Below are 26391 nucleotides of genomic sequence, written 5' to 3'. Positions count from 1 at the left end.
ATGTGTATGTGGCTGGAAGCATCTGGCACAGACCAGAACCATGTGGCTCAGGGAAAGGGCTTTTATTCTCACACGTGCCTCATCACTGAAACACCTGCAGGGTTCTCAAGTCTGTGGGCTTTGTCAGCATAAGCGCTTTCTTACACAGCTGGAGGCAAGGGGCCAACCATATGTTCTAGAAAGTAGAGCCGTGGAAGTATCCTTTCTCAGGAGATTTGTAGCACTGGGGGGCGGGGGACAGGCCCATGTGCACATTCTTTCTGATGTTCCAAGTGTTCTGTTTCTTACCAGAGATGAGGAGTTCTCGGTGAGCTCAGTCCTGGCCTCAGACGTCATACATGCTTCCCGCCGAGATATTCCGTGTATATTCAGGGTATGCTTTTCTCTGTTCCTTGGAGATGTTTCGTTAATCCTAAAAAGGAAAGCTCGTGGTTAAAATGGAACAATTCTTTGGAGCATTTCACTGTGCCATAGTAAGGGGCCAGCAGACCCAGAACTCCTGTTCCTCCGCCTCCTGTCTTGCTCCAGATGCCGTCCCTCATGTTGGGGTCCCTCCTCCCCAGGGCCCTGCCTCCCCCACGTCACCAGTACTGCCTTCTGTCCTGCACCCCACCTGGTCTGTATGTGCAGTCACAGCGTGCCTGATGCTGGGAGCCGCCCCGTGGTCCTTTATGGATGGAATGTGCCCCCGCGGTTCCCCTCCCCGAGACTTACTCGTCCTCAACTGGAGCAAAACAGAAGGAATCAGTAGACGTTTCCCAGCAGCATTTTTGTTGGCCGAGATGGAGGGTCCCCCCGCTGAGTTCATGTTAGATGGTGTGGCATTAGGAAGCCTCTGAGCGATTGTGGATTAGGGAAAGAATCACCCCCAACCCCTCCATTGGGAATTTTTATAAACAGTAGGATTTTCACTGACCACAAAATGAAGTCCAAGAATCCTCTTTCCTGAACTTACCTATCTGTTCAGAAACTGCCTCATACGTATGATACAGAAAATTGCCATCCTTGGGTGCTTAAAAGCTGACCATTCTGTACCAGCCAGCGCCACCCAGGCTCCTGCTGAGGGCTCAGGGGACGCTCACAGGGAAGCACGTGTGGGCAGAGCGTTTGTGTGGGAGATTCTGTTTTTCCTGTTCTGTTGTTAATTATAGTGAGGTCATTCAAGAAGTAGTTTTAAAATGGGGTAACTCCATCACAGTGTTGGCCAGAGCAGAATCTGACAAGGAAGGGATGCAGGGCGCCTGTTTATAACAGTGCCCCCGCCCGTTTACAGCAGCAGAGCCCCTCACAGCGTCTGTGGGCACCCCAGGATCGGGACTGAGCAGTCGCCCTGAGCCAGAGTGCTGGGCAGCACGCCCTCCAGCGCGAGGTGGCGTCCAGGCCAGGCTGTGGGCGTCTGTGTGCTGTGCTTTGGTTGTCTTATGGCTCTTTTCTTTGTCTGTCACGAAGGTGACAGCCTCTCTCTTAGGGACACCTTCTAAGACCAGCTCACTGCTCATTCTGACAGAAAATGAGAACGAAAAGAGGAAGTGGGTTGGGATTCTAGAAGGACTGCAGTCGATCCTCCACAAGAACCGCTTGAGGAACCAGGTGGTGCATGTCCCGCAGGAGGCCTACGACAGCACACTGCCTCTCATCAAGGCCGTCCTGAGCGCCGCCGTCGTGGGTGCGTGCCAGGTGCCGTGTGGGGCCGCGCTCTTGAGAAACAGGGAGCAGCGGAGCGTGTCAGCGGGTGCGGTGCCCGATCTGCCCTCCAGCGGGCGGCGGCCATGGCCGTGTTGTCCGTTGGAGCGGAGTTCGTGCGTCTGCTTCGAGGGGCGAATGGGTGCGTCAGTAGTACTGACGTTCGTGTGTTGTTCTTGCCCCTCCCGCCTCGACAGATGGGGACAGGATCGTGGTCGGCCTAGAAGAAGGGCTCTACGTCATAGAGGTGACCCGCGACGGTGAGTGCACAGGGGCTGCCGCCCGTCCTCCCGGGCTCGCACAGCCGGTGCAGGGGCAGTGGCAGGAACCCTCGCGAGCTGAGGGGCGTTCAGTGATGTGTGAATTACGGGAACACAGGGAAAGGCAAACAGCTGAGAAACGTCGTTTGCAAGAGACGGACAGATGTTCGGCAGATGCGGGCGGAGTGCCCACTGGTGCCTCAGCGGTGGGCAGGGCCTACCCCGGGCGCAGCAGGGCACCCAGACCAACCAGCAGCCCCCGGGGCGGGGGCAGGTGAGCAGCTTACTGTGCTCACTGGGCTCGTCAAGGAGAGGATTGGGGAGGGAGTTGGGGGCAAGAAGGAGGATCGTTTACTGAATTCCTGCACGTGCTGAGGCCTTCCTGAAACGTTCCTTTCTCCGCTTCAAAGTTTGACATTTCCTTCTTCCTAGCAAGGAAATGCAAAGTATCCCATGTCTCCCCTCTTCACCACCCTGTGTCTCAGGAGAGAATTCCAAGGAGACTAGAACTGGCCTGGGCCCTGGGCCAGGGTCTGGCCACGTCCCCCAGAAATAAGGAGCTGCTCCATGGTGGGCAGCGTTCCCTTCCTGCCGAGCCCGGTGTGAACGCGTATCACCGGGGGTGACCACCGCTACTGGCCCACACCCAGGGCTGTTGGTCCCTCAGGTTCCAGACCAAGGGCTCTGCTCAGAGAGCCCTTAGTGCAGATCCTAACCAATTAGGGTATTCGGGAGATTGGGTTAATTTGGGGGTGGGTGCTTTCAGAGAGTTTATCTGAGGGTCCAGTGAGGTTGGAGATGGGCCTTTGTTCCCCACATGCAACCCGAGGGTTCTCGTCTTCAGGGATGAACTGGAAGGAGGTCCAGATCCACCCCCCGAGGCCGCAGTGCGCTCAGCATCTCCCAGCTTGGTGGGGGGGTGGCTGGTGCCATGGAGGCAGAGGGAGGAGTGTGAGAATGGCGGCCCCTGGGGGCTTCTGAAGGAGGGCGCTGCCCTGGCATCTGCAGGACAGTGACGTTGGCAGGGGTGGAGGCACATTCTAGAGCGTGTTCTAGAGCTGGCTGGCAGGGAAGGGAGCCGATGGGGAGGTTCCTGGCGCCTTGGGCAGGTGCTCGGGAGCCACCGTGAGACACTGCATTTCTGTGTCCGCAGTGATTGTCCGAGTTGCTGACTACAAGAAAGTCTACCAGATCGAGCTTGCTCCCAAAGACAAAGTGGCCGTCCTCCTCTGCGGCCGGAACCACCATGTCCATCTCTGTCCGTGGTCTGCCTTCGATGGGGCAGAAAGCAACGTCGACATCAAGCTTCCAGAAACAAAAGGCTGCCAGCTCATAGCGACCGCAACACTGAACAAGAGCTCCTCCACCTTCCTGTTCGCAGCTGTGAAACGGCTGGTCCTTTGCTATGAGGTCCAGAGAACTAGGCCTTTCCACAGGAAGGTCAATGAAATTGTGGCCCCCGGCACTGTGCAGTGGATGGCCGCGCTCAAGGACAAGCTCTGTGTTGGCTACCCTTCGGGGTTCTCTCTGCTGAGCCCCCAGGGGGACGGGCAGGCTCTAACCCTGGTAAATCCCAATGACCCCTCGCTTACGTTCCTCTCACAGCAGTCTTTTGATGCCCTTTGTGCTGTGGAGCTCAAAAGCGAGGAGTACCTGCTTTGCTTCAGCCACATGGGATTGTACGTGGACCCACAAGGTCGGAGGTCACGCATGCAGGAGCTCATGTGGCCTGCGGCGCCTGTTGCCTGTAGTATGTATATGTTTTTCTGTTGCCATACCCCTGTTGCTGCTCTTCACCTCGACAGTCAGCATGCGTTCTAGTTTGCTGTGGTTTGTCTCTCAGCTCCCCTAGCCGAGCAGTTAGGCGCCGGAGAGGCGGGCCCCGTGCATTTCTTCAAGAGAAGGTGCAGTCCTGACAGCGCATCTCGGACCAGTGGGGGTGGGGGGGAGAAGGGGGTCCCCCCTAGCGCCAGCCTCCTGCCCGCGGTGCCTTTCTCTCCTGGAGCACCCGGGCTTTGCAGGGGCCCCTGATTTATAAACTCACACGGTAATAAAAACAAGCTCTAAAGGGTTTTGGTAGCCAGAAAAAAATTCAGCTCCAGTGTGCGGGGGTAAAGTTCCTGCTGGGACAGATGTGTCCCTGGAAATGCTGGGAGCTGCGTCCCTTTGTTTGCCTAGTTTCAGTGGCTTTCTGTGGAACGGGGTCCCCGGACAGGAGTCTCTAAGGCCTGAGCTTGGTGAGCCAAGGCCCCGAGTTGGCTCCAGGGGGGGCACTTCCCACTCTTGTCTGGTCACTCTTAGCAGACTCTACGCCTCAGATCACCTGCTCAGTGTATCCTGAGTCGGTGAAGCAGCAGGTCAGACAGAGCAGGGGTTGATGAGACGGGCCACAGGGTACATGCTGATGTTGAGCGGATGGGGGGTGGGACGGGGTGGGAGGTGGGGGTCATATTTTTCCTTAATTACCTAAAAGGACGACCTTTTGTGTGCCTCGTTGCTGGCCACGCCAAGCTGGTAGAGTACCCAAGGGCGTTGGAACCGGGACGCCGGGCCCTTGAGAGGATCCACCGGCCTTTGGCTCTCCGGGCCTCTGCATGTTCCTTGACTCAGTCAGCCCTCAGCCAGGGCAGCAGACAGGCAGGCCGGTGGTGGCAGGCCGGGTCCCTTCCCTGCCGCTCCCCGTCGTCCTCAAGGGCAGCCTGGACAGGACTTGCCACAGAGCCACATGGCAACCCTGCCTGTCAGGGTCTTTTCCTCCTGAACCCTAAGTTTTGAAAAGTTTATTGTGGAAAGGTCACTGAGCGTGATGTTTTTGGCATCCTGGCTGTGTGACTGGCACACACACCTAAAGCTCCTGTGTTGGCCCTGTCCGGTTCTCGCTTCCCCTTTGTGCACAGTACAGACACCAGATCCGTTTTAGAGCTGGCGAAAAATAAGTCCCTGACATTCAGGCTGGAGAACTAAAACTGTTGCCTCCTCGTTCCACTCCCGGGCTGAGCATTCGCGTGTGTTCATTCTCACCTGTCCCCAGTAGGGAGGCGCAGTCAGTCCCACCTGGCCAAGGAGGACAGAGGGCGTCGCGTGGGGCACACGGCGGAGCCCGGCTCAAACGCCGATCTGTCAGGCTCCCCAGCCCGTTCTCTCGCCACTGGTGTTGATGTTTAAATTTAGTTTTCTTTAGACTGGATGCCTCAGTTTATCACTTTATCGGCAAGCCACACAGATCACTCCTTGGCTCCTTGCAAAGGAAGCCCCACATGTTCCCAAGTAAGAGGAGCTGCCCCAGGGGCCTCCGTGTGCAGAACGGTCCTCTGAAAATTACTTCAGAAAGTTTTTCTGCTTGTCACTTCTGTGACAGGCTGCTGGCCAGTTCCAGCCTCTCGGCTCCTTCCTAAAGCCTGTTTCATTTTCCTGTTTGTATTCAAAAGAGAAGGGCTGACCACACAGCCCATTGGGAACTTGACAGCAACACATCAAGAGAAGCCTTTCAAGGTCCATCTTCAGTTAGTGACGCGAGGGAGTTAAGTCAAGCCTGGAAGGCAGGAGGACCGGAGCGGAGGCTGAGCCGTGCTGTCGGCCTGGCTCTGCGCTCCTGCAGGGTGGCGCTGGGGACACGACAGCGTGCCGCGCACCCGCCCCCCCCCGTCCCTGGCAGGCCCTCTCTTTCCCCGTTCAGATAGTCTTACTGCAGTTCTGAAGGGGGGACTGTCCCCTTAAACCTCAAATGCCAGATGGGCTGGCGGTCCTTGGAGTGTTCCCGTCCCCCCGGCAGTATGCCATCACTCGGGGTGAGGGGGAACGGCCCCCCTGCCGCGGGGCTCCTCCCAGGAAGCTGGTCCCAGGTGTTCGGACCAGCCCACCAGAGGGCTGCTTGCAAACACGCGGAAGGACCAGTCTCAGAGCGAGCGAGCCGGTGGGTTAGCTGGGGGCGGAGACGGGCAGGATTGTTGTCCCAGAGCTAAGCAGCAGTTTTGTTTGGAGATTTTAAATATTTACTCAGAAACCTGACTTTTTGGCATCTCTTAAAGGAATTTGCCTCGAGACAGAATGCTCGGCCCCTGCCTCAGCTTCACATGCGTTGAGCCTGAAGCAGTTGTTTTTGCAGTAATTGTGTAAGGAGGCTAAATGAGAAAGCTGACTTTTTAAACAAACCCTCTTGAGCATGTGTACTGCGGTATTTAAGGTGTTCAGCTCCGGGGATGGTAAAGCAGTTAAACGCGCGGTGTTGGTGTGAACTTTGAAGCGAAGGTTCTTTCCGGAGTGGGAATGTGAAAGTACCCGCCCGTTGAACCGGTTGTAACCCCTAAGCTGAGGGCGGCGTGTCCCCCGTTGGCACCTTCTGAAGTTGCCAGGTGTTGGGGCCTGGCCGCTGCCGCCCAGGGTGGAAGGCGCCAGGTGTGGGCCAGCCGCGTGGGTCGCTCACCTTGCTTGCTCCGTCTACGCCAGGTTGCAGCCCCTCTCACGTCACGGTGTACAGCGAGTACGGCGTGGACGTGTTTGACGTGCGCACCATGGAGTGGGTTCAGACCATCGGCCTGCGGAGGGTAAGGCCCCCGGGCCGGTGCGGGGCAGCCCCCTCCCGCCCCCCCGGCCCGCCGCTAGCCGCCCTGTCTGCTCTCCGACACAGATAAGACCGCTCAGCTCCGACGGCACCCTCAACCTCCTCAACTGCGAGCCTCCCCGCCTGATCTACTTCAGGAGCAAGTTCGCGGGTGAGCCTGGCGGCGCGTGCAAGTGCCGGGAGGGGGAGGCGGGGCCGGCGCGCCGCCCGCTCGAGGGCCACGGGGGCCCACAGGGGTCGCTCCGCATTCCCGCAGGAACAGTCCTCAACGTGCCCGACACCTGTGATAACAGCAAGAAGCAGATGCTTCGGACCAGGAGCAAGAGGCGCTTCGTCTTCAAGGTGCCGGAGGAGGAGAGGCTGCAGCAGCGGCGGTGAGCGCGCCCTCCCTGGCCAGCCCGGCCTCGCTGCGCGGGGAGGCGAGCCGAGAGGATTGGGACATAGCTGTGGATCTCGACAATACTCTCCTTTCCCTCAGAGAGATGCTTAGAGACCCAGAATTGAGATCCAAGATGATATCCAACCCAACCAACTTCAACCACGTGGCCCACATGGGCCCAGGTGATGGAATGCAGGTGCTCATGGACTTGCCTCTGGTGAGCTCGCGGGGGCGGGGCCGGCGGGGCGGGGGCGGGGCCGGCGGGGCCAGGGTGGGCGGGGCCAGGAGCGGGGGCGGGGCCCGGAGCGGGGGCGGGGCCGGGGGCGGGCCGGGGCTACCCACCTGCCCAGGGGCGGCGCAGACCGGAGCCGCTGCCCCGCGGTCTCTCCTTCACGGCGGCCTGGCCGCTCCCCGCGGCTGTGTTCGTTTGTGTGTCTCTGAACACCAGGGCGTTCGCACTGGCTTGGTGTCTGTCACCGTTTCAGGCCGTTAGTGTTTTGTGAGGAAACTAGCTGTCAAAAAGGATTTCTTAGGAGCATCTTCATACAAGCAGGTAGCATAATTTTTCACTTAAAAACATGAGCTAGGACTTGACTAAAACCGTTATTGCCAATTCTTAGCTCAGAATCGGCCTGGCGCCCCTGTCTAGGGAGCGAGGTCCCAGGCCCCCGGCTGTGTTCCGTGGTGCCCACTTCGCTGCCTGGGCGCCCCAGAGCCCGCTCACTGCCCTTCTCTCCGCCCAGAGTGCCGTACCCCCCTCCCAGGAGGAGAGGCCTGGCCCTGCTCCCCCCAGCTTGTCCCGGCAGCCTCCGCCCAGGAATAAGCCCTACATCTCGTGGCCCTCGTCAGGTACCAGGGTGTCCGAGGGGGGGGCCCGGCCTGCTGGGGCTCTGGCCTCTTTTCCCTAAGATGACAGCGTCCTTGTCCCGTAGGTGGCTTGGAGCCCGGAGTGGCTGTGCCTCTTAGGAGTATGTCCGACCCCGACCAGGACTTTGACAAAGAGGTAAGACTTGCCTCGTTCCGGGGACGCCACCTGAGCATCTGCAGCTCCTCACGTTGGAGGAGAATCAGAGTGGTGACAGCGGCTTCACCCGCCTTGGAACCACCGCGTGGGGCCCAGCAGGCCCGGGAGAGAGGGGGCCGGGGTGCAGCTTGGTCGCCACTGCAGAACGAAGAGCAGCCTGGTGATGGGCGGACCTGAGTGCTTCTAGACTGCTCTGGGTACTTCTCCATATTCAGATGTCACGTACTGGTTGGTGCGTTCGTTTTAGCGCACAGGTGGCCTGGTGCATCTTGGAGAGCCTTCCACAGCGGTCTCTCGCCCCCGTTCCTCTGATGGCCATTCAGGATCGGGGTGTGCGGGGCCAGCGTGGCTCGGGTGTTCTTCGGGCATTCCGGACCCCACCGTTGTGGGCAGCATTCTTGTGCACGCTGAGGCGCGCATCTGAGAGAGAAGGGAGTGGGGACAGTGCGGGAGCCCAACACCTTGCCCTCTGGCTCCCCAGGAACTCCGCCCGGGGCGGAACGGGTAAGGCAAACGCAGGTCTTACTGCACATGTTGCTGACTCTCCAAGCTCCACGGTCATTCCAAACGTGGGCTGAGCGTTTCTTCCTCCAGGGCCCAGCTGCACACCTTCCCCCCTCACTGATTCCTAGAAGCTCTCGTCTCACTGTCAACACAGTCTGTTGCAGATACTAATTCTCACGCAGTCCAGTCTGTCTTTTTTAGCTAAGGTAAACAGACGTTTTCTTGTAGTCTTCTCAGGAGTTTGGCGAGGTTTCCTTTCTGTGTGTCATGCCTTCGTGACGTTTGTCTGTGAGAGAGACTATCCTGACTCAGTGCATGTTTGTAGGCAAGGACCTGAGCTTATTTCAGAAGTGGATGACACCCTGGCCCCGTGCCATTTATTTCCCTCCAACTTGAAATGTCTTTTTTATATGTTAAACTCCTTTGTTTACGTGTTTCTATTTCTGGGCAGTCCGTCTAAATGGATGGATTCTTTCCTCTGTCAGTGCAGCCCGTAGCAGATTGGGCACAGCAGATCTCTCTGTTCCTCCTGTATGACAGGTTCTGAGCTGTTTTTATTTTCTGCAAATAAATTTTATTTCTCTTAAGTGTATTTTTTTTTTTTTTAAAGATTTTATTTATTCATCTGAAAGAGACAGAGAGCGAGAGCAGGAACACAAGCCAGGGGAGTGGGAGGGGGAGAGCAGGCTTCCCGCCGAGCAGGGAGCCTGATGCGGGGCTCGATCCCAGGACCCTGGGATCCTGACCTGAGCTGAAGGCAGACGCTTAACGACTGAGCCACCCAGGCGCCCTCTCTTAAGTGTATTTATTAAGTAACATCTACACCCACTGTGGAGCTTGAACCCATGACCCTGGGATCAAGAGTCACATGCTCTTCCAACTGAGCCAGCCACGCACTCCACTCCAAATAAATTTTAAAACCAGCTTGTTGGTTTCACAGTAAAAAAGTAAAAAATGTGTTGAGCTTTTCATTGGGATTACATTGAATTCATAGATTAATTTGGAGGATATTCACCGTCTTGACCTTGCCTGTGTGGGAACATAGAGTGTCTTTCCAGTTGATGGTTTCCCTCCTACAGGTAGTGCACATTTGTGGTAAGTTATTCTTACGAATTTGAAGGGGTTTGTTGCCATTGTGAAGGTACTATAATCTTCCTTTACGTATCTGGTGGTTACGGCTGGGGTCTATACAAGCTGGCGACTTTGGACTGTCCAATGTCCAGCGACCTTGCTGAATTCTGATTAGCACTCGTGTTTGGTTGGTGGCCTTGGAGTTCAGTCTCTCTGACCCGGGGCCGGGGGAGGGGGCGGGTGGGCTGCAGAGGCTGGTGTTGGGCCTCGCTCAGTGCACTGGCCGGCGCTCCTGAGAGCAGAGGTTTGGCCTGCCGACACCACGGGCTCTGGGTCCCCGCCCGGGCTCCAGTAAGACACACCACCTGTCCTTTCTGGCGAGCGTCTCACCGAGCTAAGCAAGTGGTTTTCTCCTCCAAGCTCGGGAAGAGCTTTTTCAGTAAGGAAGGGGTGATAGATACTAGTCAGAGGCTTTCATCAAAGGTGTCCCCAGTGACCACCTTCATGGGATTTCTCTCTAGCCTGTTCGTGTCAGAGCTGACGGCCTTGCGTCCTGAGAGCAAATCCTCCGTGGTCGTGATGTGCTGTTCTTATTTCGAATAGATGCAGTCTGGGATCATTTTATTGACAGTGTTCATCAGTAAAGTTTGTGTCCTGTGCTGTCCTTGGCCACCTTTGTCCTCAGAGCTGTGCTAGCCTCAACTCTGACTGAGGGAGTTTGCATATCTTAGTAGCCGTGATATATCAATTTTCTTTCCTGGAAGGTTTCATAGAATATTCTTAAAACTGCCTACGATTGACGACTCTAGAGGGAGGTCTTGGTTTTAGGTCTTGGTTTATTTCTCTTATTTTACTTTTTTTCCCTCAACTGTGTATTTTGAAAATTTCGAACCTCCAGAGAAATTGCAAGAATACTAGAGTGAACATCCCATGTGAGCTTGATCTAACCTAGTTCTCCCTGTTGGGTGTGTGGGGAACACCCAGCAGAAAGGAAGGTACAACATCACGACAGCCCCGAATCCCGTTCTTTGCGTGTCTCCTGAGGGTGCAGGCGCCTCCTCCCTGATCACAGGGCTCACGTCGCGCCTCAGTGTCCTCCCAGGGACTGTTCATGCCCAGGGCCCGGCTGTTCTTAAACCCAGAATCCGGTTAAGGATAACACGTTGCATTCCGTAGTCCTGGCTCTAGTCTGAGTCCAGCCTTTTTTCTGTCTCATGACATTGAATTTGTTATGAAAAGTACAGTTCTTTTGCAGAATGTCCCTCAATCAAGGCTTGTCTGAGATTTTGAATCGGAGAACAGTGAAAAGTCCCCCTAGCGCTCCCCCCCCAGGGACCAGCATATAAGTGCATGTAAGTATGTGTGTGCACACATACTTTTCCTGAACCGTATCAGTGGGTGGGCTAGACCAGGCGCCTCGCCCCAAGAGCAGGGATAGGGTTCTCGTCCCGTGTGACCATGGTGCCGCCGGCAGTGGTCCGCGCTGTGCCTGGCACACTTCCTTCTGTTACCCCAGCCCCCGGTCTCACCACATCGCTTCAGGCTCCTTGCCCCTGGAGCAGGTCCTCCGTCTTTCCAACATTCCCGTGTCTCGGGGTTCAGGTTAGCAGTCCCAGGCTGGAGCACCACACAGAGGACGCGGTATCCTCGGGCTAGTACTTTCTGAGGCACAGAGCACCCGTTTGTCCTGCACTGATCTTGTGTGTTCACACTCTTGAAAGAATGTAAGTGGAGTTCACGCCATTGTAAAGTGAACAATTCAGTGGCTCTTTAGTAGATTCACGGAGTTGTGCAACCCCCAGCTAAAGATGAAAGTACTTCCATCACCCCAGAGGCGCCCCCCCCCCCCCAAGCAGTTTCTCCCATTCCTCCCTTCCCCCAGCCCATGGCAACGCCAGATCTTCGTTCTGTCTCTGGATTTACCTGTCATGGACGTTCCACGCAGCCTTTTGTGTCTGGCCTGTTTCACTTAGCATAAGGTCTTCAAGATTCATTCACATTGTAGCAGGTGTCGGTAGGTTATTTTCTGTTGCCAAATATTCCATTGTACAGATGTACCACATTTACGTCCCCCTTATCCCTTGGAGGGCATGTGGTGGGGGGGGGCTGGATCGAGCTCTGTGCGGAAATGAATGTGTGCGCACCTGCATTCGTGCGAGCGCCTGTCCTCACGTCTGGGTATGTACCTAGCCGAGGAACATGTTTAACTTTTTGAGGAACCATCAAATTGTTTTCCACGACAGCTGTACCATTTTACACTCCCCCCAGCAAAGCGTGAAGGTGACGATTTCTCCATATCCTTGTCAACGCTTACTCTTCCTTTCCTTTTTTTTTTTTTTTTTAATAGCCATCCTGGTGGGTGTGAAGTTACCGTACCTCATTGTGGTTTTGATTTGCATTTCCCTAATGACTGGTGATGTCAAGCATCATTTTCCTGTGCTTGTTGGTGACTTCTGTACCTTTGGAGAAATGTCTAGTCGTTTTTCCGTTTTTGTAAATTGAGTTGCCTTTTGTTATTGGGTTGAAGAGTACGTTATGTCATCTGGATACTTGACCCTGATGTGAGGTGCAAATATTTTCTCCCATTTTGTGGGTTGTGTTTTCACCTTCTTGATCGTGTCCTTTGATACTTTAATTTGGGTGATAGCCAGTTTTTCTTTTGTTGGTTGTGCTTTTGCGGTCATATCTAAGAATTCATTGCTGAAGCCAAAGTCATGATTTGTTCTTGTTTTTTCGAAGAGTTTTACGGTTTTAGCCTTCATATTTAGGTCATTGATCTGAATTATTTTTCCGTATGTCGTAAGGTGGAGATTCCACTTAATTCTTCCACATGTGGATATCCAGCACTAGTTTCCCTTGTTGAATAGTCTTGGCGTTGATCATGGTAGGATAGATTTATTTCTAGACTCTCGGTTTTGTTCCACTGGTCTCTGTTCTCATGCACACCGTGCTGTTTGGGGAACTGTTGCTTTTTAGTACATTTGAAGGAGTAAGCTTGGGAAGTGTGATTCCTCCCAGTTTTTTTGTAGTATTGTTTTGACTACTCTGGGCCCCTTGCAATTCCATATGAATTTGAGGATTTCCATTTCCCATTTCTGGAAAGAAGAGCCGTTGGAATTTCAGTAGGGACGGCATGGAGTCTGTGGATTGCTGCGAGGGGGGGGGGGGGGGAGTATTGCCATCTTAATGATGTTTGGTCTTCCGATCCATGAACGTGAGATGTCGTTCTGTTTATTTAGGCCATCTTTAATTTCTGTCAGCAATGTTCTCTGGTTTGTGTCCAGATGTTTCACCTCTTCGGTTAAATTTATTCCGGTGTTGAACTTCAGTACAGTGTTGAACAGCAGTGGTGAGAGCTCGCCTCTCGTTGGTGCCTCGTCCAGCGGGAAAGTTGTGACTTGCACCCTTCAGTACGAAGTGAGCTGTGGGGTTTTCATGGACACGCTTTATCATGTTGCGAGACTTTATCGTGAAAGACTGCCTTGTCTGACTGGTTTCTTCACTGTAGAGTGGCTTGTTCCTCCTTGTAACTATAATTACTGAGGTATTTGTGGCTTTCGGGTTGGGCTTTGGTTTGTGATCTCTTCACCGGCAAGCTCAAGGACCCTGTGAAATGCTCGTAGAGAGAGCTGTCATAACCAGAAGGGAGACAGTAGCTGCCCCATCTTTCCCCCAACGCCCGCGTCTGGCCGGCCGCACGTAGCCTCCACCGGCCCAGGGCGGCTGGTTCTTATGCTCTCCCCTCCTTGTGTTAACAGCCTGACTCCGATTCGACCAAACACTCGACTCCATCGAACAGCTCCAACCCCAGTGGCCCCCCCAGCCCCAACTCACCGCATAGGAGCCAGCTCCCTCTTGAAGGCCTGGAGCAGCCAGCCTACGATGCCTGAAGCCACCAGCCTCCCGCCTCACCAGCACGGGGCCAGGGCGCTGGGCGTGGCCCCCAGTCCAGTGCCAAGACTGAGCTGACCCTCCAGTGTTGTCCAAGCAAATGCAGACTCAAGTTGTAGATATGGAGATAAAAATCTTTATTATAATAATGATCAGTTTTATGCCGCATGGTTGGTGGTGGTAGGCCCGACCCGCTCACCCGCACCGCTGTGGGACAGCGCCGTTCCGTTTGCACACGAAGGACCACACCAGCCTCCCCCGCCCAGAAGCAGCCGCGAAGGCGCGTGGGGCCCTGCGGATGCCGGTGTCCCGTGCAGCTCGGACGCAGCCTCCGTGTCGAGCCTGTGCCCTAGGACCTTAGGAGAATCGTAGGAAGTTGTGTTTCAGTCCCAGTGTCACTAGAATCTTAAAGACGGGAAAGCGGAGGTCAGTCAGTGGCCTTTCTTCACTTCGCCATTACGCTCAGCTGCAGACCTTCTGCCGAACCTGTAGCCATGGCCAGAGGCCCCCGAGCCACCCCTGCCGGGGGCCCCTGTGTGAGAGTCCGCTCCCGGTCACAGCCGTCAAGTGTCACTCTGAAGTCCACGCGCTTGCTCAGCTGCCGCCGGCCCGGGGCCTGCCGGGGGTGAGGCGGCCAGCGCCCCCGCCCGCCCCGCCCCTGCATGGAGCTCTGTGATTAGTGCCCGAATGCATCATGTAGACTCTCCCGACACACTCCTGCACATTGGCTCTGTCCGTGGATTTACTCTCCCCCTTCCTTGCTGCTGTGTTGAGTAATCAGGTTTGTGGCCTGTCCCGTGAAAGGCTTAGGATTAACTGGCCAGCAGACCGCGCTTGTCTTCGGCCCAGGACAGGCTCTTCCCTGCTCTCCCGCTGGTCGGCGTTCTTGGCGACGCTGTTGAAGACATGCACTTACCTGGAGTCGGCACCGAGTGACGTGGGCACCACGGCCTGCCTGTGCGTGTCACACACCCAGCACCTGCTGCCCGCCGCCCCCTGGGCCTTCTGCTGGGGCTGGCACCTGCTGGGGGTTCTGGTTTTTACTTTTTTAATGTAAGTCTGAGTCTTTGTAATTATTGAATCGTGGGAACATTTTTGAACAATTTACCTGCCAATAAAGCAGAAGACAGCAGTTTTAAAGCTCTCAGTGGTTTGTCTGAATGTGATGACTTGTCACCCTGTGCGTGTCTTGGTGCCTGCAGACACTGTTCTTCGTCACTGGGGGGGGGGGGTCCTGCAAAAAGCACCTGTCTCCATGTGGCTGGAGCTGGTTTCCAGAGTAGGACTCCGGCCCTCCAAGTCTATGGTGGGGTTCCTCGTGGGGGGACCCCCGGACACAGTAGGCAGGGCTGGGCTTGGGCCACTGGGGGGAGAAAGGGGCCCCCCCGGCCAAGTGCTCCTGCGGGGCCTCCAGGTAGGCAGCCACAGCAGTGGGGTTAGAATTTCAACCTGAGAGAAGTAGGAGCCTTAGGGGCCGCGGGCAGGGCAGGGCCAGTGGGCGCCCATGAGACCCTGCAGGGCTGGCCTCCCGTCCGTGGGGCTGCCTGCAGTAGCAGGGGGCCCTGTCCACACACAGGCAGCTGGCCCTCGGCGGCCTTAGAGGACGGGATGGGGCAGGCCCGAGTCACCAGGAGCCCGCGGAACTCAGGAGGCCTAATTTCCCCCCAGCACAGGCCTGCCCTGCGCTGGGCTGGGTTATATTTGCCCGGAGACCCCCAGCATGTTCTTGGTCACATGGGGCCAGTGACAGCCCCCGCCCGAGCACAAAGTTCAGAGCAGCCGGCCCAGCCCGGCGCGGGGGATGCTCGGGGACGGGCCGCCGCCGCCCTGTGCCCGCCACGTCGGCCCGGCCCCGCGGAGCGCCGCCCACATCGCATCTGCTCCCCTCGCCTTGGCATACCCCCCACCCCCGACACAGGGCACAGACGGCCGTCCTCCCACCTGTCCCTGAAAGGGGCCGGGTGTCCGAGCAGCAGCGACCACTCGAGGCACCGGTGGAGCGTCTGAGACCCAAGTGAAACCGCATCGGCTGGGAGAGCTGACAGGAGCAGGGCCCGGGCTGGGTGAGCAGCGGTGCGGCGCAGAGACGGAGCCGGATCCCGGCCCCCAGCGGAGGGCGGCTCCACGCGGGGCCAGCGCGGCCGTCTCAGCGCCAGGGTCACAGCGCGCCGCGCCGGCCGCCGGTCCCAACGGCGGGCGCTCGGCTGTCCTGAGGCGGAAGAGCTGGTGGAGAAGCGCGTGGGGTCCACACCGCGGCCCCACGAGTGACGGTCCCCACCGCGCTCGGCTGCTGCCCACGGGAACTCGACAGCCGGCAGACGCCCTCGGGGTCCTGGCCTGGGGGGCGCCGGCGGGGCTCGCAGACCTGGACACCGGGCACGGCCGCGCGGGCAGAGCCGTCGGGCTCGCTGTTCCACGCGCAGCTGCGGTTCCGCGCGCAGTCGTGTGACTGGCCTTCTCGCCGCTGCCGCCGCGGGGGCACCCGCGCCCCAGGCCAGAGCGCCCTGCACAGGGGCCGGGCCTTGCAGCGGCGGACACCAGACCCCGTGCCCGCGCGGAAGGACACCCGTCGGCCCGAGCTCCCGGTCGGTGTGGGGCTGGTGCCCAGCGTCCGAGTCTCCGACGGACACGCCCGCGCTCAGCCCGGGCCTGCGCCGTGTGAGCCGCAGTAAGGCTGCCGTGTTCGCAGAGCCCGCCGCCGGCCGGGCAGCTCTCCCACCTCGCCCGCCTGCCCTCCATCCACCGGCAGACGCCTCCTGTGCCGGCAGCAGGAGCTTCTTCCGGGAACCCCCAGCCGGGGAGAACCCGGCAGCGCCCTGAATCCTCTTCCCCCCACGGACGTTCATTCCCAGCCGCCTCTCCCGACTCCCTCCTTCTCTGTCATCCTGTTCCTCCTCCCCTTTGGTCTCCAGACTCGCCTGCCTGTGGTTTTGCCAGTCCGACTATCCGGCCGTGCAAGTCCTCTGCCGTCCCAGAATAAACCCATCCTTCTGCTGAAATGGCCGGCGGGCATGGTGTTGGGGTGTCCCGGACAGCCAGCCCCACCAGGTGCCTCACCCCCGAGCTCCAGTCGCCTCCCCTTGCACCAGGGGCAGCCCCCTCCTTGTTCTGGGCGCAGCTCTGCAGACAGCAGTTTTCTGGGGGACCCATCCTGTAGGTAGTGCCCGGAGCTGCCCTTTGCGGGTGGCCAGGAGGGAGGACTCTGAGGACCACCGCCCCCCAGGGGACGGACTGACGAGGGCGCCGGCGGCTCCCCACGCTCAAGCATAGGCAAAGGGGTGGGGGCACAGGAGACAGCTGATGGCAGGTGCAGGGAGCCTCTTTATTGGGCAAAGCCTATCCGTGGCCTGCAGGGGACAAGGAGTGTGGAGAAGGGGGCGGGGATCTCGTAAGGTCGGAAACGCGGACATTTCGCGGGGCGGCGGAAGGCAGAAGTGCCGCGGCTGCTCAGGCCTCCGCCTCCGCGAAAAGCGGGTTAATGAAGTAGCTGCGGCTGGCGCTGCTGTTTTCCACCTTCGGCGCGGGAGGCTGCGGGGTGCGTAGAATCAAGGGGGGGGCGCAGAGTCAAGGGGCGTCGGCGCCCAGCACGGCCGCGGGAGGACCGACACCCCCACCCGCCCCCTCACCGGCTCCGCGGAGCCCGCCACGTCGAACACCGGGTTGGAGAAGCCCAGGGGCGCCACGACGGGCGCGGGGGCCGCTTCGTCGCGCCTACCCCACCTGGGGAACAAGGAAGCACGTGAGCCCTCGACGCGGCTCAGCACCCCGCTCCTGGTACCTGACCCCCTGCCTCCGCGGACCCGCCCGAGGCCCCGCCGCCGCGACCTGAGCCTCCGCCCCCCGGCGGATCCGCCCGGCTGTCCTGGGGCCCCGCGGCCGCGCCCCGAGTACCTGAGGCCCCGCCTCGCGTGATTGAGGCCCCGTCCCACGGCCCCGAGACCCGGCTGCCCGGCCTCCGCTCCCCTGCAGACCCGCCGCTGGGTCCCGAGCCCCCAAAGCCCCACAGCCCCCGCGCCGTCCCCGCCGCCCCGCCCTCAGCCTCGCGTCCCTGAGGCCCCGACCCGCGGCCCTACCGCCTCCCGGGAGCCCCCGACCCCGCAGCCCCGCCTGCGTACGTGGGCCTCGGGGCGCGGCGCAGCAGCAGCGCCCCCGCCGCCAGCAGCACCAGGAGCAGCCCAGCCGTCACTGCGCCCGCCAGCTCCGCGCGCAAACCTGAACCGACCAGCCCCTCCGCCGAGCCGTCCCCGACAGGCGCGCCCGACTCCCGGGCGGTCGCCGACAGGACCCCAAGGGCTTCGCCTGCAACGGAGGGCGCCGGCTCAGTCTCCCCCACGCGGGGCGGAGCAGGGGCCGAGAAAAGCGCACCCGCCGTTACCGTGCTCGGCGACATCCGCCAGGAGGGCACGGGCCAGCCGCCCCGCACCGCCCGTCTGCGGCCCGGTCTCTGCCAGCACCACCTGAATCTCCGTGTCCGCCTCCGCGCCTGCGGTCCCGCGCGGCCGGGGCGGGCGCGGCACCTTGGACACGGCCACTTGCAGCCCCTGGTGCCGGGGCTGGGGAGGGAGACAGGGTTGTCCCAGGGACTTCGCCCTCGGACCTGCGGGGGGCGTTGGCGGCAGGGACGAATGGTGGGCAGGTGCGCAGAGTGACCGCGTCAATGAGGCGAAGTGGGGCCCCGGGGTCCCTGCGGGGGAGGAGGTCCCGGGTGGGGGCGGGGGGTGACAGGGCGAGGGTGGAGGCGCGCGGCCCCATTACCAGGAAGGCTTGCAGCAGCCGCGCCCGGTACCGCTCAATGTCAAAGGTGGGCCCGTGGGTCAGCGACACGATGGCTCCTGCGACAGGAGGGTAGGGGTCGGCGGCGCGGGCCCGGGACCATCAGGGAGGGTAGCTGGGCTCACGTGCCGGGAGGGGGCGCTCACCGCAGAGGTCACAGCACTGCCCCTCGGGCCGGAGGGCGTCACGGCAGGCGGCCGGGGGGCAGCGGCCGCCCAGGGGCCGGAGCAGGGCCGCGCAGATCCAGGGCTGCACCTGGAGGAGGGAGGCGGCCGTCAGCGCGGAGACGGTGAGGGCCTGACCGCGGCGGCAGGGGGTCGGGCGCCAGGCCCCCACCCCGAGCGGGCCGCGCTCACCTCGGCGTTGCCGCAGACGCAGCCCGACGGCTCGGCGCAGGCCTCGGGGCCCACGCTCAGAGCGCCCGGCCCGTGGAAGCGCAGGCGGCCGGCGCGGGACGCCAGGAACGCGGCCAGGTCCTCGTCGCGCGTGAACGTCTGCGGGTGGCCGGGTCCCGAGCGGCGCCCGCCCGAGGAGGGGACAGCCTCTGAGCGCTCGGAACTCCCGTGTGGGGACTGGCAGGGGCGGAGGCGCGGAGAGGAGACCCGAGCCCCGGCCCCGCGCGCCCGCTCACCTGGCCCAGAGCCCGGACGCTGCGGACACGCGCGGGGCGGGCGCCCGGGCCGAGGCCCACTCGGAAGGAGGCGTCGGGCGGGAAGACGACGTCGTCGTGGCGGCAGGGCACGCGCTCGGCGTCCACGGAGAAGAGGCCTTGCGCCGCGTCCCCGGAGCGCCACAGGCGCGGGTCGTGCCACGAGAAGCGGTCGGGGTCGAGGAAGAGCGCGGGGGCGCCTGGGGGGGCGCGCGTCCCTGAGCTCCGCGGGAGCGGCGCCCCCCAACAGGCCCCGCCCAGACACGCCCTTCCCCCACGACCCGCCCCCGGACAGGCCCCGCCCCGGTCACCTCTGCCCCCACCCACCCCCGGCCCCGCCCCCGAGCCCCTCACCTGTGCCACAGCCCGGGTCCCTGCTGGCGTCCGGGGCGCTGAAGCCGGCCCCCGAGGCCAGGACGAACTCCCCGTCCCGCGGCAGCAGCTGCAGGAAGCACAGGCGGAGGCGGCGCCTCGCGGTGGCCCAAGGTGCCACAGGGTCCCTCCCCCGCCCCCGTGCTCCCGGGGAGGGGAGGTCAGGGGCTGGGGGCGCCTGGCCCTGGCTGAGGGTCAGAGAAGCCGGAGGGAGCAGGACTGCAGGCCAAGGAGCCAAACCCAGCCTGAGACCTGGGGGCGTGAAGAGTTTGGGGCAGGGTGACACTAGGGTCATTGCCCTCTCCCATCGCCCCCGAGGACCTGTACAAGACAGGAACCCAAGCCGCGGGGGAGTGTGAAGGGCGAGGGGGGAGGTGGCAGGGAGCAGCACTGTGACAAGAGGCAGCCCGCGGGAGTGAGCCCTGGGGACAGACGGATGCGCCTCAGGAACGGGGGAAGGCGTCGCAGGGGGAAGCCTGAACAAGACCTCGTTTTTGGAAAAGAACCAAAGGGGGTTGAGCCACTATACTGTACCCGAATGTCATATAACAAAGGGGGTCGAGCCACTATACTGTACCCGAATGTAATATAACACTGTAATATAATACTGGAATTAAAATTAAAACTCAATAATAAAAAGAACCAAAGGGGAATATAAATTACAGAACACGGAATAATTGAAAGGAAGAGCACACTAGGCGAGATAAACATGCGGACTGGTCCAGCTGGAGAAGGTCCAGCTGGAGAAGCCCCAGCGCCTGGGGTGTCCCTGCGGAGGGACTGCAGGGCAGAGCAGGAGAAGGTGGAGCCCCCACGAGAGGAGGGAGGATTGACAGCACGGGGCCAAAATGCAGATACAAACGTGGGAGGGGGGGATATTTGAAGAATCAAGGAGGATGCATTTTCCAGATTTGAAGAAAGCTGAGAAACCTCAGATGGAAAGGCATCACGTGGCATGGGAAGCAAGAAAATCACACCCAGACACGCAGCAGTGTGTTTAGGAACGTCAGTGACACAGAGAACATTCTAAAAGCTTCAGAGACAAAGAACAGATCACCCAGGAACACAAAAAAACTCAGAGGTCAGGTTTCTGAGCAACAACAATGGATGCAAAAAGACAATGTAATGATATTTTATGTATTAAAGGAAAAGAAGGTCCCATCTAGAATTTTATATCCAGCCAAAGCTCCATTCAAATGCAGGAGCATAAGGAAAAGACTTCAGACCGCAGCAGAGACCTGCCCTGAAAACACGCTTGGTTGGAGGAAGAAGGAAAGAAATGGGAAAGAAACACATCAAAAGGACTTGTTTGTGGGAAGACACGGACACTGAAAAGCTTAAGAAAATAAAAAGGACTGCCAGACTTGAAAACCTGGGTGAAAACCTGGGTGAAATTTCTAGAAAAATCCAAAATGTCAAAATCAACACAAGAAGCAATAGAGAATTTGCATAGACCAGCAAACATTAAAGAAATTAAAATGCCAGTCGCTTTCCAGCACCCTTGTTTTTACACGTGAAGTACACTACACTCTCAAGGAACAACTGATTTCTTCTTACAGAAGTTGTTCTGCGAAACAGAAAAAAGAGTGAAAATTGCCCAGGCCATTTCATGAGGACTGTGTTGATCTTGATTCCAAAACCAGATGAAGAAAAATTGTAGGTTCGTTCTACTTATAAACGTAGATGCAAAAAAAAAAAAAAACCCCAATATCAGCCAACTAGGGGCACCTGGGTGGTGCAGTCGGTTGAGTGTCCGAATCTTGGTTTTGGCTCAGGTCATGATCTCGGGGTCGTCAGATCGAGCCCTGCACCGGGCTCCATGCTCAGCGGGGAGTCTGCTTGGGATCTCCCTCTCCCTCTGCCCCTCCCACTCATGTGCTCTCTCTCTAAAATAAAGAAATCTTTAAAAATATATATTAGTGACTAGATCCATTACTGCATTTTAAAAATGCATGGTGATCATGGGGTTCCTGTCCCAGGACTGCTCCCATCCCCACTTCCCAGTAGTATGTATGATGGTGTCCCAGCTAATGGCAGTGAGGAGTCTTAAGCCAACAAAATCAGTGTATTAGGGCAGAGGGAAGTCAGGTGTCTTGCAGAAGGGGCATGCTCTGACCTGCATCTACAGGAAGGTGCCAGGAGGACATTAGTCTCACTATGACAGTTCAACCTCAGAAAACCTCATTAACAGGCTAAAAGGAAGGAGGGGCAATCGTATCTCACTTGATGTAAAAAAAACAATAACAACAACAACAACAACAAAAAACACCAGAGAAGTCTAACAAACTTTTTATGATTTTTTAAGAAGCTGCTAGCAAGCTAGTAATAGAATTTCCACAATTCAATAAAGTTTACGTACCAAAACCCTACAGCAAACATTACACTCAATGGAGAAACGTGACATGCCTTCTCTTTCACATTGGAACAAGACACGGATGCCTGCTTTTGTCACCTTTGTTTAACCTAGGGGAAGGGGTCCTGGACAATGTTATTTTTTTTTAAAGATTCATTTATTTATTTTATTGAGAGAGAGTTGGGGGGAGAGAGAATCCCAAGCAGACTCCCCACTGGGCATGGAGCCTGACACAGGGCTTGATCCCACGATCCTGAGATGACGACTTTAGCAGAAACTAAGAGACAGACGCTTAACCAACTACTCCACCCAGGCGCCCCCTGGACAATGCTATTTGGAAAGAAAAAGAAATAAAAGGAGTCAGGACTGGAAGAAAGGTGGAGCAACTCTCGTCATTCATAAAAATAAACCACTAGACATGTAATTTTTAAAAATAGAGTACCGTTCACAAGAGAAACCACATTACAAAGTGTTCATGAATGGACCGATCTATACAAGACCTCTATGGGGACCTCTAGTATCGAGTTTTATGATGGATGATACGAAACATTTGCAGAGAAATTCATGGCCTGATGATAGAAAGCGGGTGTTCATTCCCAAACAGAATTCCAGGGTTTTGTTGTGGCTGTTGTTACCTGATAAACCTACCCTCCAGTTTCTCTGCAACAATCCGATCCACAGAGACCTAGTTGGCCCTGTGGCGGAAGAGTGGCCGGGAGAGTTGCCCCAGTGGGCATTAAGCCCATCCACAGAGCCACAGCGTGAGGACCGCGCGGTGCCGGCGGGAACAGGCAAAGGGACAAGGGAGAACTCAGAGCGCCCTGCACCCAGGGCGGCTGAGCCACAGCCAAGGGGCGAGGCTGGTGGCCTGGGGGAAGAGATCAGAAACTGGGCTTATTCTAAGGAGAAGAATAAAGCCGGGTGCCTAGCTAGTGCCCCACTCAAGCGTGGGCCCCTGATGGCAGAACTGCGACGTAATCACTTATTACACATGTGCTCGGCTATGGCTGAGACTCAGCAGCAGCAAAGAGATTCCTAAAACGCCATGAACACCCGTATAAGGCAGCCGGTTTTGCAGCATAGATTAGGAGGGCAGCTGTTCGGCGAAGGGCACCACACGCACAAAGTTCACAGTGAGAAGACACTTGCAGTCTCTCAAACCAACCACGGATCGATGGATAGAAAATATGAGATTCCATTCCAGACCAAGAAAACTGGGTGAATAGAAATGGGAGGGGAGAGAGGGGGTTCAGAAAGGGGAAAATCCCAGAGGGGGAAGCTCCAAACCTGAGATGTGTGAATTAAAACACAGCTGTGGTTGCACCTTTCACTAGGGCTACATGTGGGCAGCCAGATAATGCTGAGCACAGGGGGTTGTGGAGGAGGGGCCTCCGTGCAGCGGGGCTGGGAGGCGGTCTGGGGCAGCTCTGGGCCCATTCAGCCTGTTCCCGGGCCCCTGGACAGTTCCCACCTGGGTCTTCCAGCAGGGGTGGGAGAGTGGGGGGAAGCCCCCCAGTGCAGGAGGAGAGGCTGGGGAGGTGAGGGGGTGCCTCACAGGCCCCCGGGAAAGGAGTTGGTACTGCCATTTGGACAGCTGGGGATGGAAAGAAGGGCCAGAGAGAGGAACCTGTCAGGCGATGAATGAATGCATGAATGTCTAAGATCCTCAAGCTCTTCCAAAGGAGATGATGAAAATAACTAAGTCGGCAGAGAAGGGCCCCAGGCCCCAGGCCCCCACCCCGAGGGTCCCGCACCTGCTCTGGATGCCCCTCTTCCTGCTCCGGGCTGCTGCCTGCCTGGTCGCCACAGTTAGGCACGGGCAGGGGGAGTGGGCTCTGGGCCCAGCTGCCCTCCCAGGCCTCCCCTTGATCCTTCACCTGCTGCTGCCCCCTTCAGCACCTTAGTCTTTGGGTTGGACAGATGGAAAGGGCATCCCGACCCCCGATCTGCCAGGACCAGGGACCACCAGTCTCTGCCCGATGCCCCCTGCCCAGGCAGGGACAGCTCTGGCTCACAGGTAGGGGTAGGGGTCCCTTGCACTGATTTGTCCTGCCCCATGAGTGGCCGGGTCCCACCGCCAATGCGGCTTTTGGAAACCATCCATTAACCAAGACATCTCAGGGAGTGGAAATAAGGCCTGGGGTCCCCAGATCCTGCATCTGGGCAAGAGATTGGGTGGGGCCGGGGCTACCAGATGCCTCCCCCAACTCACCTTTCCACACAAAATCCCGTGGCCTCTAGATGATGGCCCCAGCCTGGCACCCACACCCAGAGAACGCCCCCCACCAACTCCACCCTTACTCAGAGCCAGCAACCCTCACATCGGTCCCACCTTGCTGGCAAGTCTTCTGTTGACAGGACAATGATCAACCCAGAGGACAGCGGGGGCTGTGGAGGTGCTTAACTAGGAGGGGACCCTGAGATTCCCGGGTCCCCTCAACCCGGGAATCAAGGAAATGACACTTGAAATCGGGGAGCCGTGACCCTTTCTGCAAAGGGCCAGTCAGTAAATACGTTAAGCTTTGAGGGCCACACAAGACTCCCTCATGGCCACTCAACTCTGCCTTGTGGTGTGACGTGGGCCATAGATGTTAGTGACCAAATGGGCGGGGCTGTGTGCTAATAAAACTCTATTTATTGAATTCTATATTTCCCGTGCCACAAAAGTGTTCATCTTTTGGCTTTTCCCCCCCAACCATTTAAATATTTCAAAACCATTCTTAGCTCCGGCCATGCGGCTGCATTTGGCCGGTACGTAGCTTGCCGACCCTGCCTTTAACAAACAGCGGAAGTCTTTCTCCCAGGCCGTATCAGAGCCCTTAACACATCCCGAAAGCTCCAGACAAGTAGGTGGCTTCTCCCAGATTTACTGGTCATGGAACCTCTCTTTCCCTCCTAATTCCCACCATTCTCTGGAACACTAGTGTCCTGCGAAGCAGTTTGAGAGAAAGACCCCCGAGATTTCTGATGGGGCGTTTTAGGTACCAGACAGAGAAAGGCTTTGGGGAGAAGGGTGGGGGAAGGGTGTTTCCTGGAGAGAACCTTAGAGAAGACAGACTACGGGGGGCTGGAGGCCAGAAGCAGAGGGCATTGGGGACAGGAGGCGCCCTCTGAACCCCTTTCCAAGGCTGGGGCACAGCCTGAGCTGGGACCACAGGACCAGAGTCTGCCCTCCCATATGGGTCCCCCAACCTCCCAGAAGCCCCTCCAGAGGACAAAGGCCCAAGGCCTGCACGATTTCCCATGTGGGTGGGGGCCGATCTCAAGGCAAGAAAGGTGCTTCCAGAGGACCAGGCGGGACCACCAGCCCCCCTCCATCCCCGGTCTCAGCCACAGCCCCCCTCACCATGTCCGAGATGCTGTGACCCTCTCGCACCAGGACTGACACCATCTGCAGGAAGAAGTGGTGTTGGCGAGCGGACACCCTTTGCCTCTCCCCGACCCCTGGCCACGCCAGTCCCCATCCCGAGTCCCCCCCCCGGGGGTGGGGAGAAGGTACCTTGTTTGTGGGGAACTCGACGGCGGCGCCCGCACATGGGGTCCGGTTCTGGCTCCAGTTGGCGGCGGGTTCGAAGTCGGTGTTGGGGACCCAGAGTTTGTAGGCGGCCCGGGTCAGCGCTGGGGATGGGGATGACTGAGTGCTTCCCGCTCAGACGCCCCCACGCACAGGCGGAAGGAAGGCTGGCCACAGAGCCCGGCCGCAGATGGGGTCGCCGGGGCGGCCCAGACCCTGCGGGAGCCCCGCCTCAGTGCTGACGAACTCCTACTGGATCTGCGGAGCCCGCTCCTATGTGCCCCCTCTAGGACGCCCGCCAAGATCGCCTCCTCGCCCCGCCCCGCCCCCCCCCCCTTGGCCCGTCGCTGGAGCAGAGCGCAGGGCCGGGCAAGGACAGTGACAACCGACCCGAGGTGAAGGGTAGCGGAGGCCTCTGCCAAGTCGAAGGGGCTGGAGGGCGGGCTCTGATTGGGAGTTGTGTCCTGAGGGAACCGCGGGGGGCTTAAGAGAGGGGGACAGGGCCGGGGCTGCAGTCTTCAAGCTCCCGGGCCTGGGGGCGTACACCGAGGACACGCGCTGGCTGGGGTGCAAAGGGGGAGGGTCAGCGCGCCCTCGGGGACGGGGAAACTGAGTCAGGCTGCGGAGCCCGCACATTCCTGCGCGCAGTCGCTGCTGTGGGCAGGAACTGGGGACGCTGCGCATCTCGCAAACCGACGACCGGCGCCCGAGGGCAGGGCCGAGCCCGGGTGGGGGGGAGACTCTGGCCGGGGCCCTCCCCTCCCCAGGGCCAGCGAGCCTCTCCAGCTGCCGCCGCCCGCCCCGGGCGAGCCGAGGCCCTCGGGGGCGTGTGGGGCCCCCCCGGGGCGCGCCCCCCGCTTACCGCAGAGCTGCAGCCACAGCAGGACCCGGCCCAGAGCGCCCATCCCGCCGCGCTCCCGCGTCGCCACCCAGAGACTTTGCCCCGCGGGGCCCACCTGACCGGGCGGGGCGGGGCGGGGCGGTTACACATTTACCCCCGGGCCCCTCGAGGCGCCGGTCGGACTCGCTCCCTCCCCCACGCTCAGCCCTCCAGGACCTGAGGACCTTGGGTGCCGGGAGGAGGAGCTTGTCATGACACCCCTGCTCCGGGACAAGGGTGTGTTGGGGGGGGTGGTAAACAACCTCCGTTTCCCTGCTGTCTCTGACCCTTCTCTGCCCACTACGGGGCCGCGTGCCCACCCTGCCAAGCAGGGCCCTCCTGCCTCCCCGCCTGGAAGCACCGTGGATGGTGGCAGATGGGTCGGGCGGGGCAAGCGCCTATGAACCCACGGGGAAGGGCTGGTAGTGGGCGCCTGGTGAGCGGCGGAGGGTGCGTGCACTGGTTAGCAGTGGAGGA

At 58.9% G+C, this 26391-nt stretch overlaps 2 protein-coding genes and 1 long non-coding RNA gene across 7 annotated transcripts in view; 2 read left to right on the top strand and 1 right to left on the bottom strand.

The window, feature by feature from the left end:
• The window catches only part of CDC42BPB (CDC42 binding protein kinase beta), a 98352-nt gene extending 83832 nt beyond the window's left edge, over positions 1 to 14520 (top strand). For 3 of the 4 annotated variants that reach the window (XM_036099508.2, XM_036099509.2, XM_036099507.2), the window contains 11 exons: positions 292 to 373; positions 1450 to 1666; positions 1881 to 1943; positions 3097 to 3693; positions 6390 to 6487; positions 6571 to 6655; positions 6761 to 6878; positions 6983 to 7100; positions 7627 to 7732; positions 7816 to 7886; positions 13241 to 14520. In XM_036099508.2, coding sequence (XP_035955401.1) covers positions 292 to 373; positions 1450 to 1666; positions 1881 to 1943; positions 3097 to 3693; positions 6390 to 6487; positions 6571 to 6655; positions 6761 to 6878; positions 6983 to 7100; positions 7627 to 7732; positions 7816 to 7886; positions 13241 to 13372 — 1687 coding nt within the window. In that variant the 3' untranslated portion in view covers positions 13373 to 14520. Of the gene's footprint in view, positions 1 to 291; positions 374 to 1449; positions 1667 to 1880; positions 1944 to 3096; positions 3694 to 6389; positions 6488 to 6570; positions 6656 to 6760; positions 6879 to 6982; positions 7101 to 7626; positions 7733 to 7815; positions 7887 to 13240 lie in introns of those variants that run through there. The other variant, XR_004919601.2, reaches the window with a different exon arrangement.
• On the top strand, positions 7893 to 8998 carry LOC144378892 (uncharacterized). The gene is made up of 2 exons (XR_013440846.1): positions 7893 to 8411; positions 8502 to 8998. It is a non-coding gene; the product is annotated as an uncharacterized LOC144378892 (long non-coding RNA).
• Positions 14521 to 16674: 2154 nt separating the features above from the next.
• Positions 16675 to 25976, bottom strand: AMN (amnion associated transmembrane protein). 2 transcript variants are annotated; one of them, XM_078078756.1, is made up of 12 exons: positions 25897 to 25976; positions 25020 to 25138; positions 24867 to 24911; positions 19150 to 19237; positions 18778 to 18995; positions 18503 to 18640; positions 18293 to 18401; positions 18129 to 18205; positions 17749 to 17926; positions 17489 to 17672; positions 17000 to 17093; positions 16675 to 16901 (listed from the first exon to the last, which is right to left on the bottom strand). In XM_078078756.1, exons 1-12 carry the CDS (start codon positions 25937 to 25939, stop codon positions 16821 to 16823), a joined length of 1374 nt encoding a protein of 457 aa, XP_077934882.1. In that variant the 5' UTR covers positions 25940 to 25976; the 3' UTR covers positions 16675 to 16820. The 2 variants fall into 2 exon arrangements, with proteins under 2 accessions (XP_077934882.1, XP_077934881.1); XM_078078755.1 differs by having other exon boundaries at positions 18503 to 18995; positions 25020 to 25250.
• Between the last annotated feature and the right edge of the window lie 415 nt (positions 25977 to 26391).

The sequence above is a fragment of the Halichoerus grypus genome, chromosome 8 (genome assembly GCF_964656455.1).
Source record: "Halichoerus grypus chromosome 8, mHalGry1.hap1.1, whole genome shotgun sequence".
Taxonomy (NCBI): Eukaryota; Metazoa; Chordata; class Mammalia; order Carnivora; family Phocidae; genus Halichoerus; species Halichoerus grypus.
Note: the sequence above shows the minus strand (reverse complement) of the source record. Positions and strands in the feature narration are given on the sequence as shown.

Excerpts from the sequence above, each read along its gene's own strand:
- AMN (XM_078078755.1), bottom strand. The coding sequence starts at position 25,939 with ATGGGCGCTCTGGGCCGGGTCCTGCTGTGGCTGCAGCTCTGCG. Across the intron at positions 19,238-24,866 it reads GTCACAGCATCTCGGACATG|CTGCTGCCGCGGGACGGGGA; the intron begins GTGAGGGGGGCT and ends TGCTTCCTGCAG. Across the intron at positions 18,996-19,149 it reads GGACCCGGGCTGTGGCACAG|GCGCCCCCGCGCTCTTCCTC; the intron begins GTGAGGGGCTCG and ends GCGCCCCCCCAG.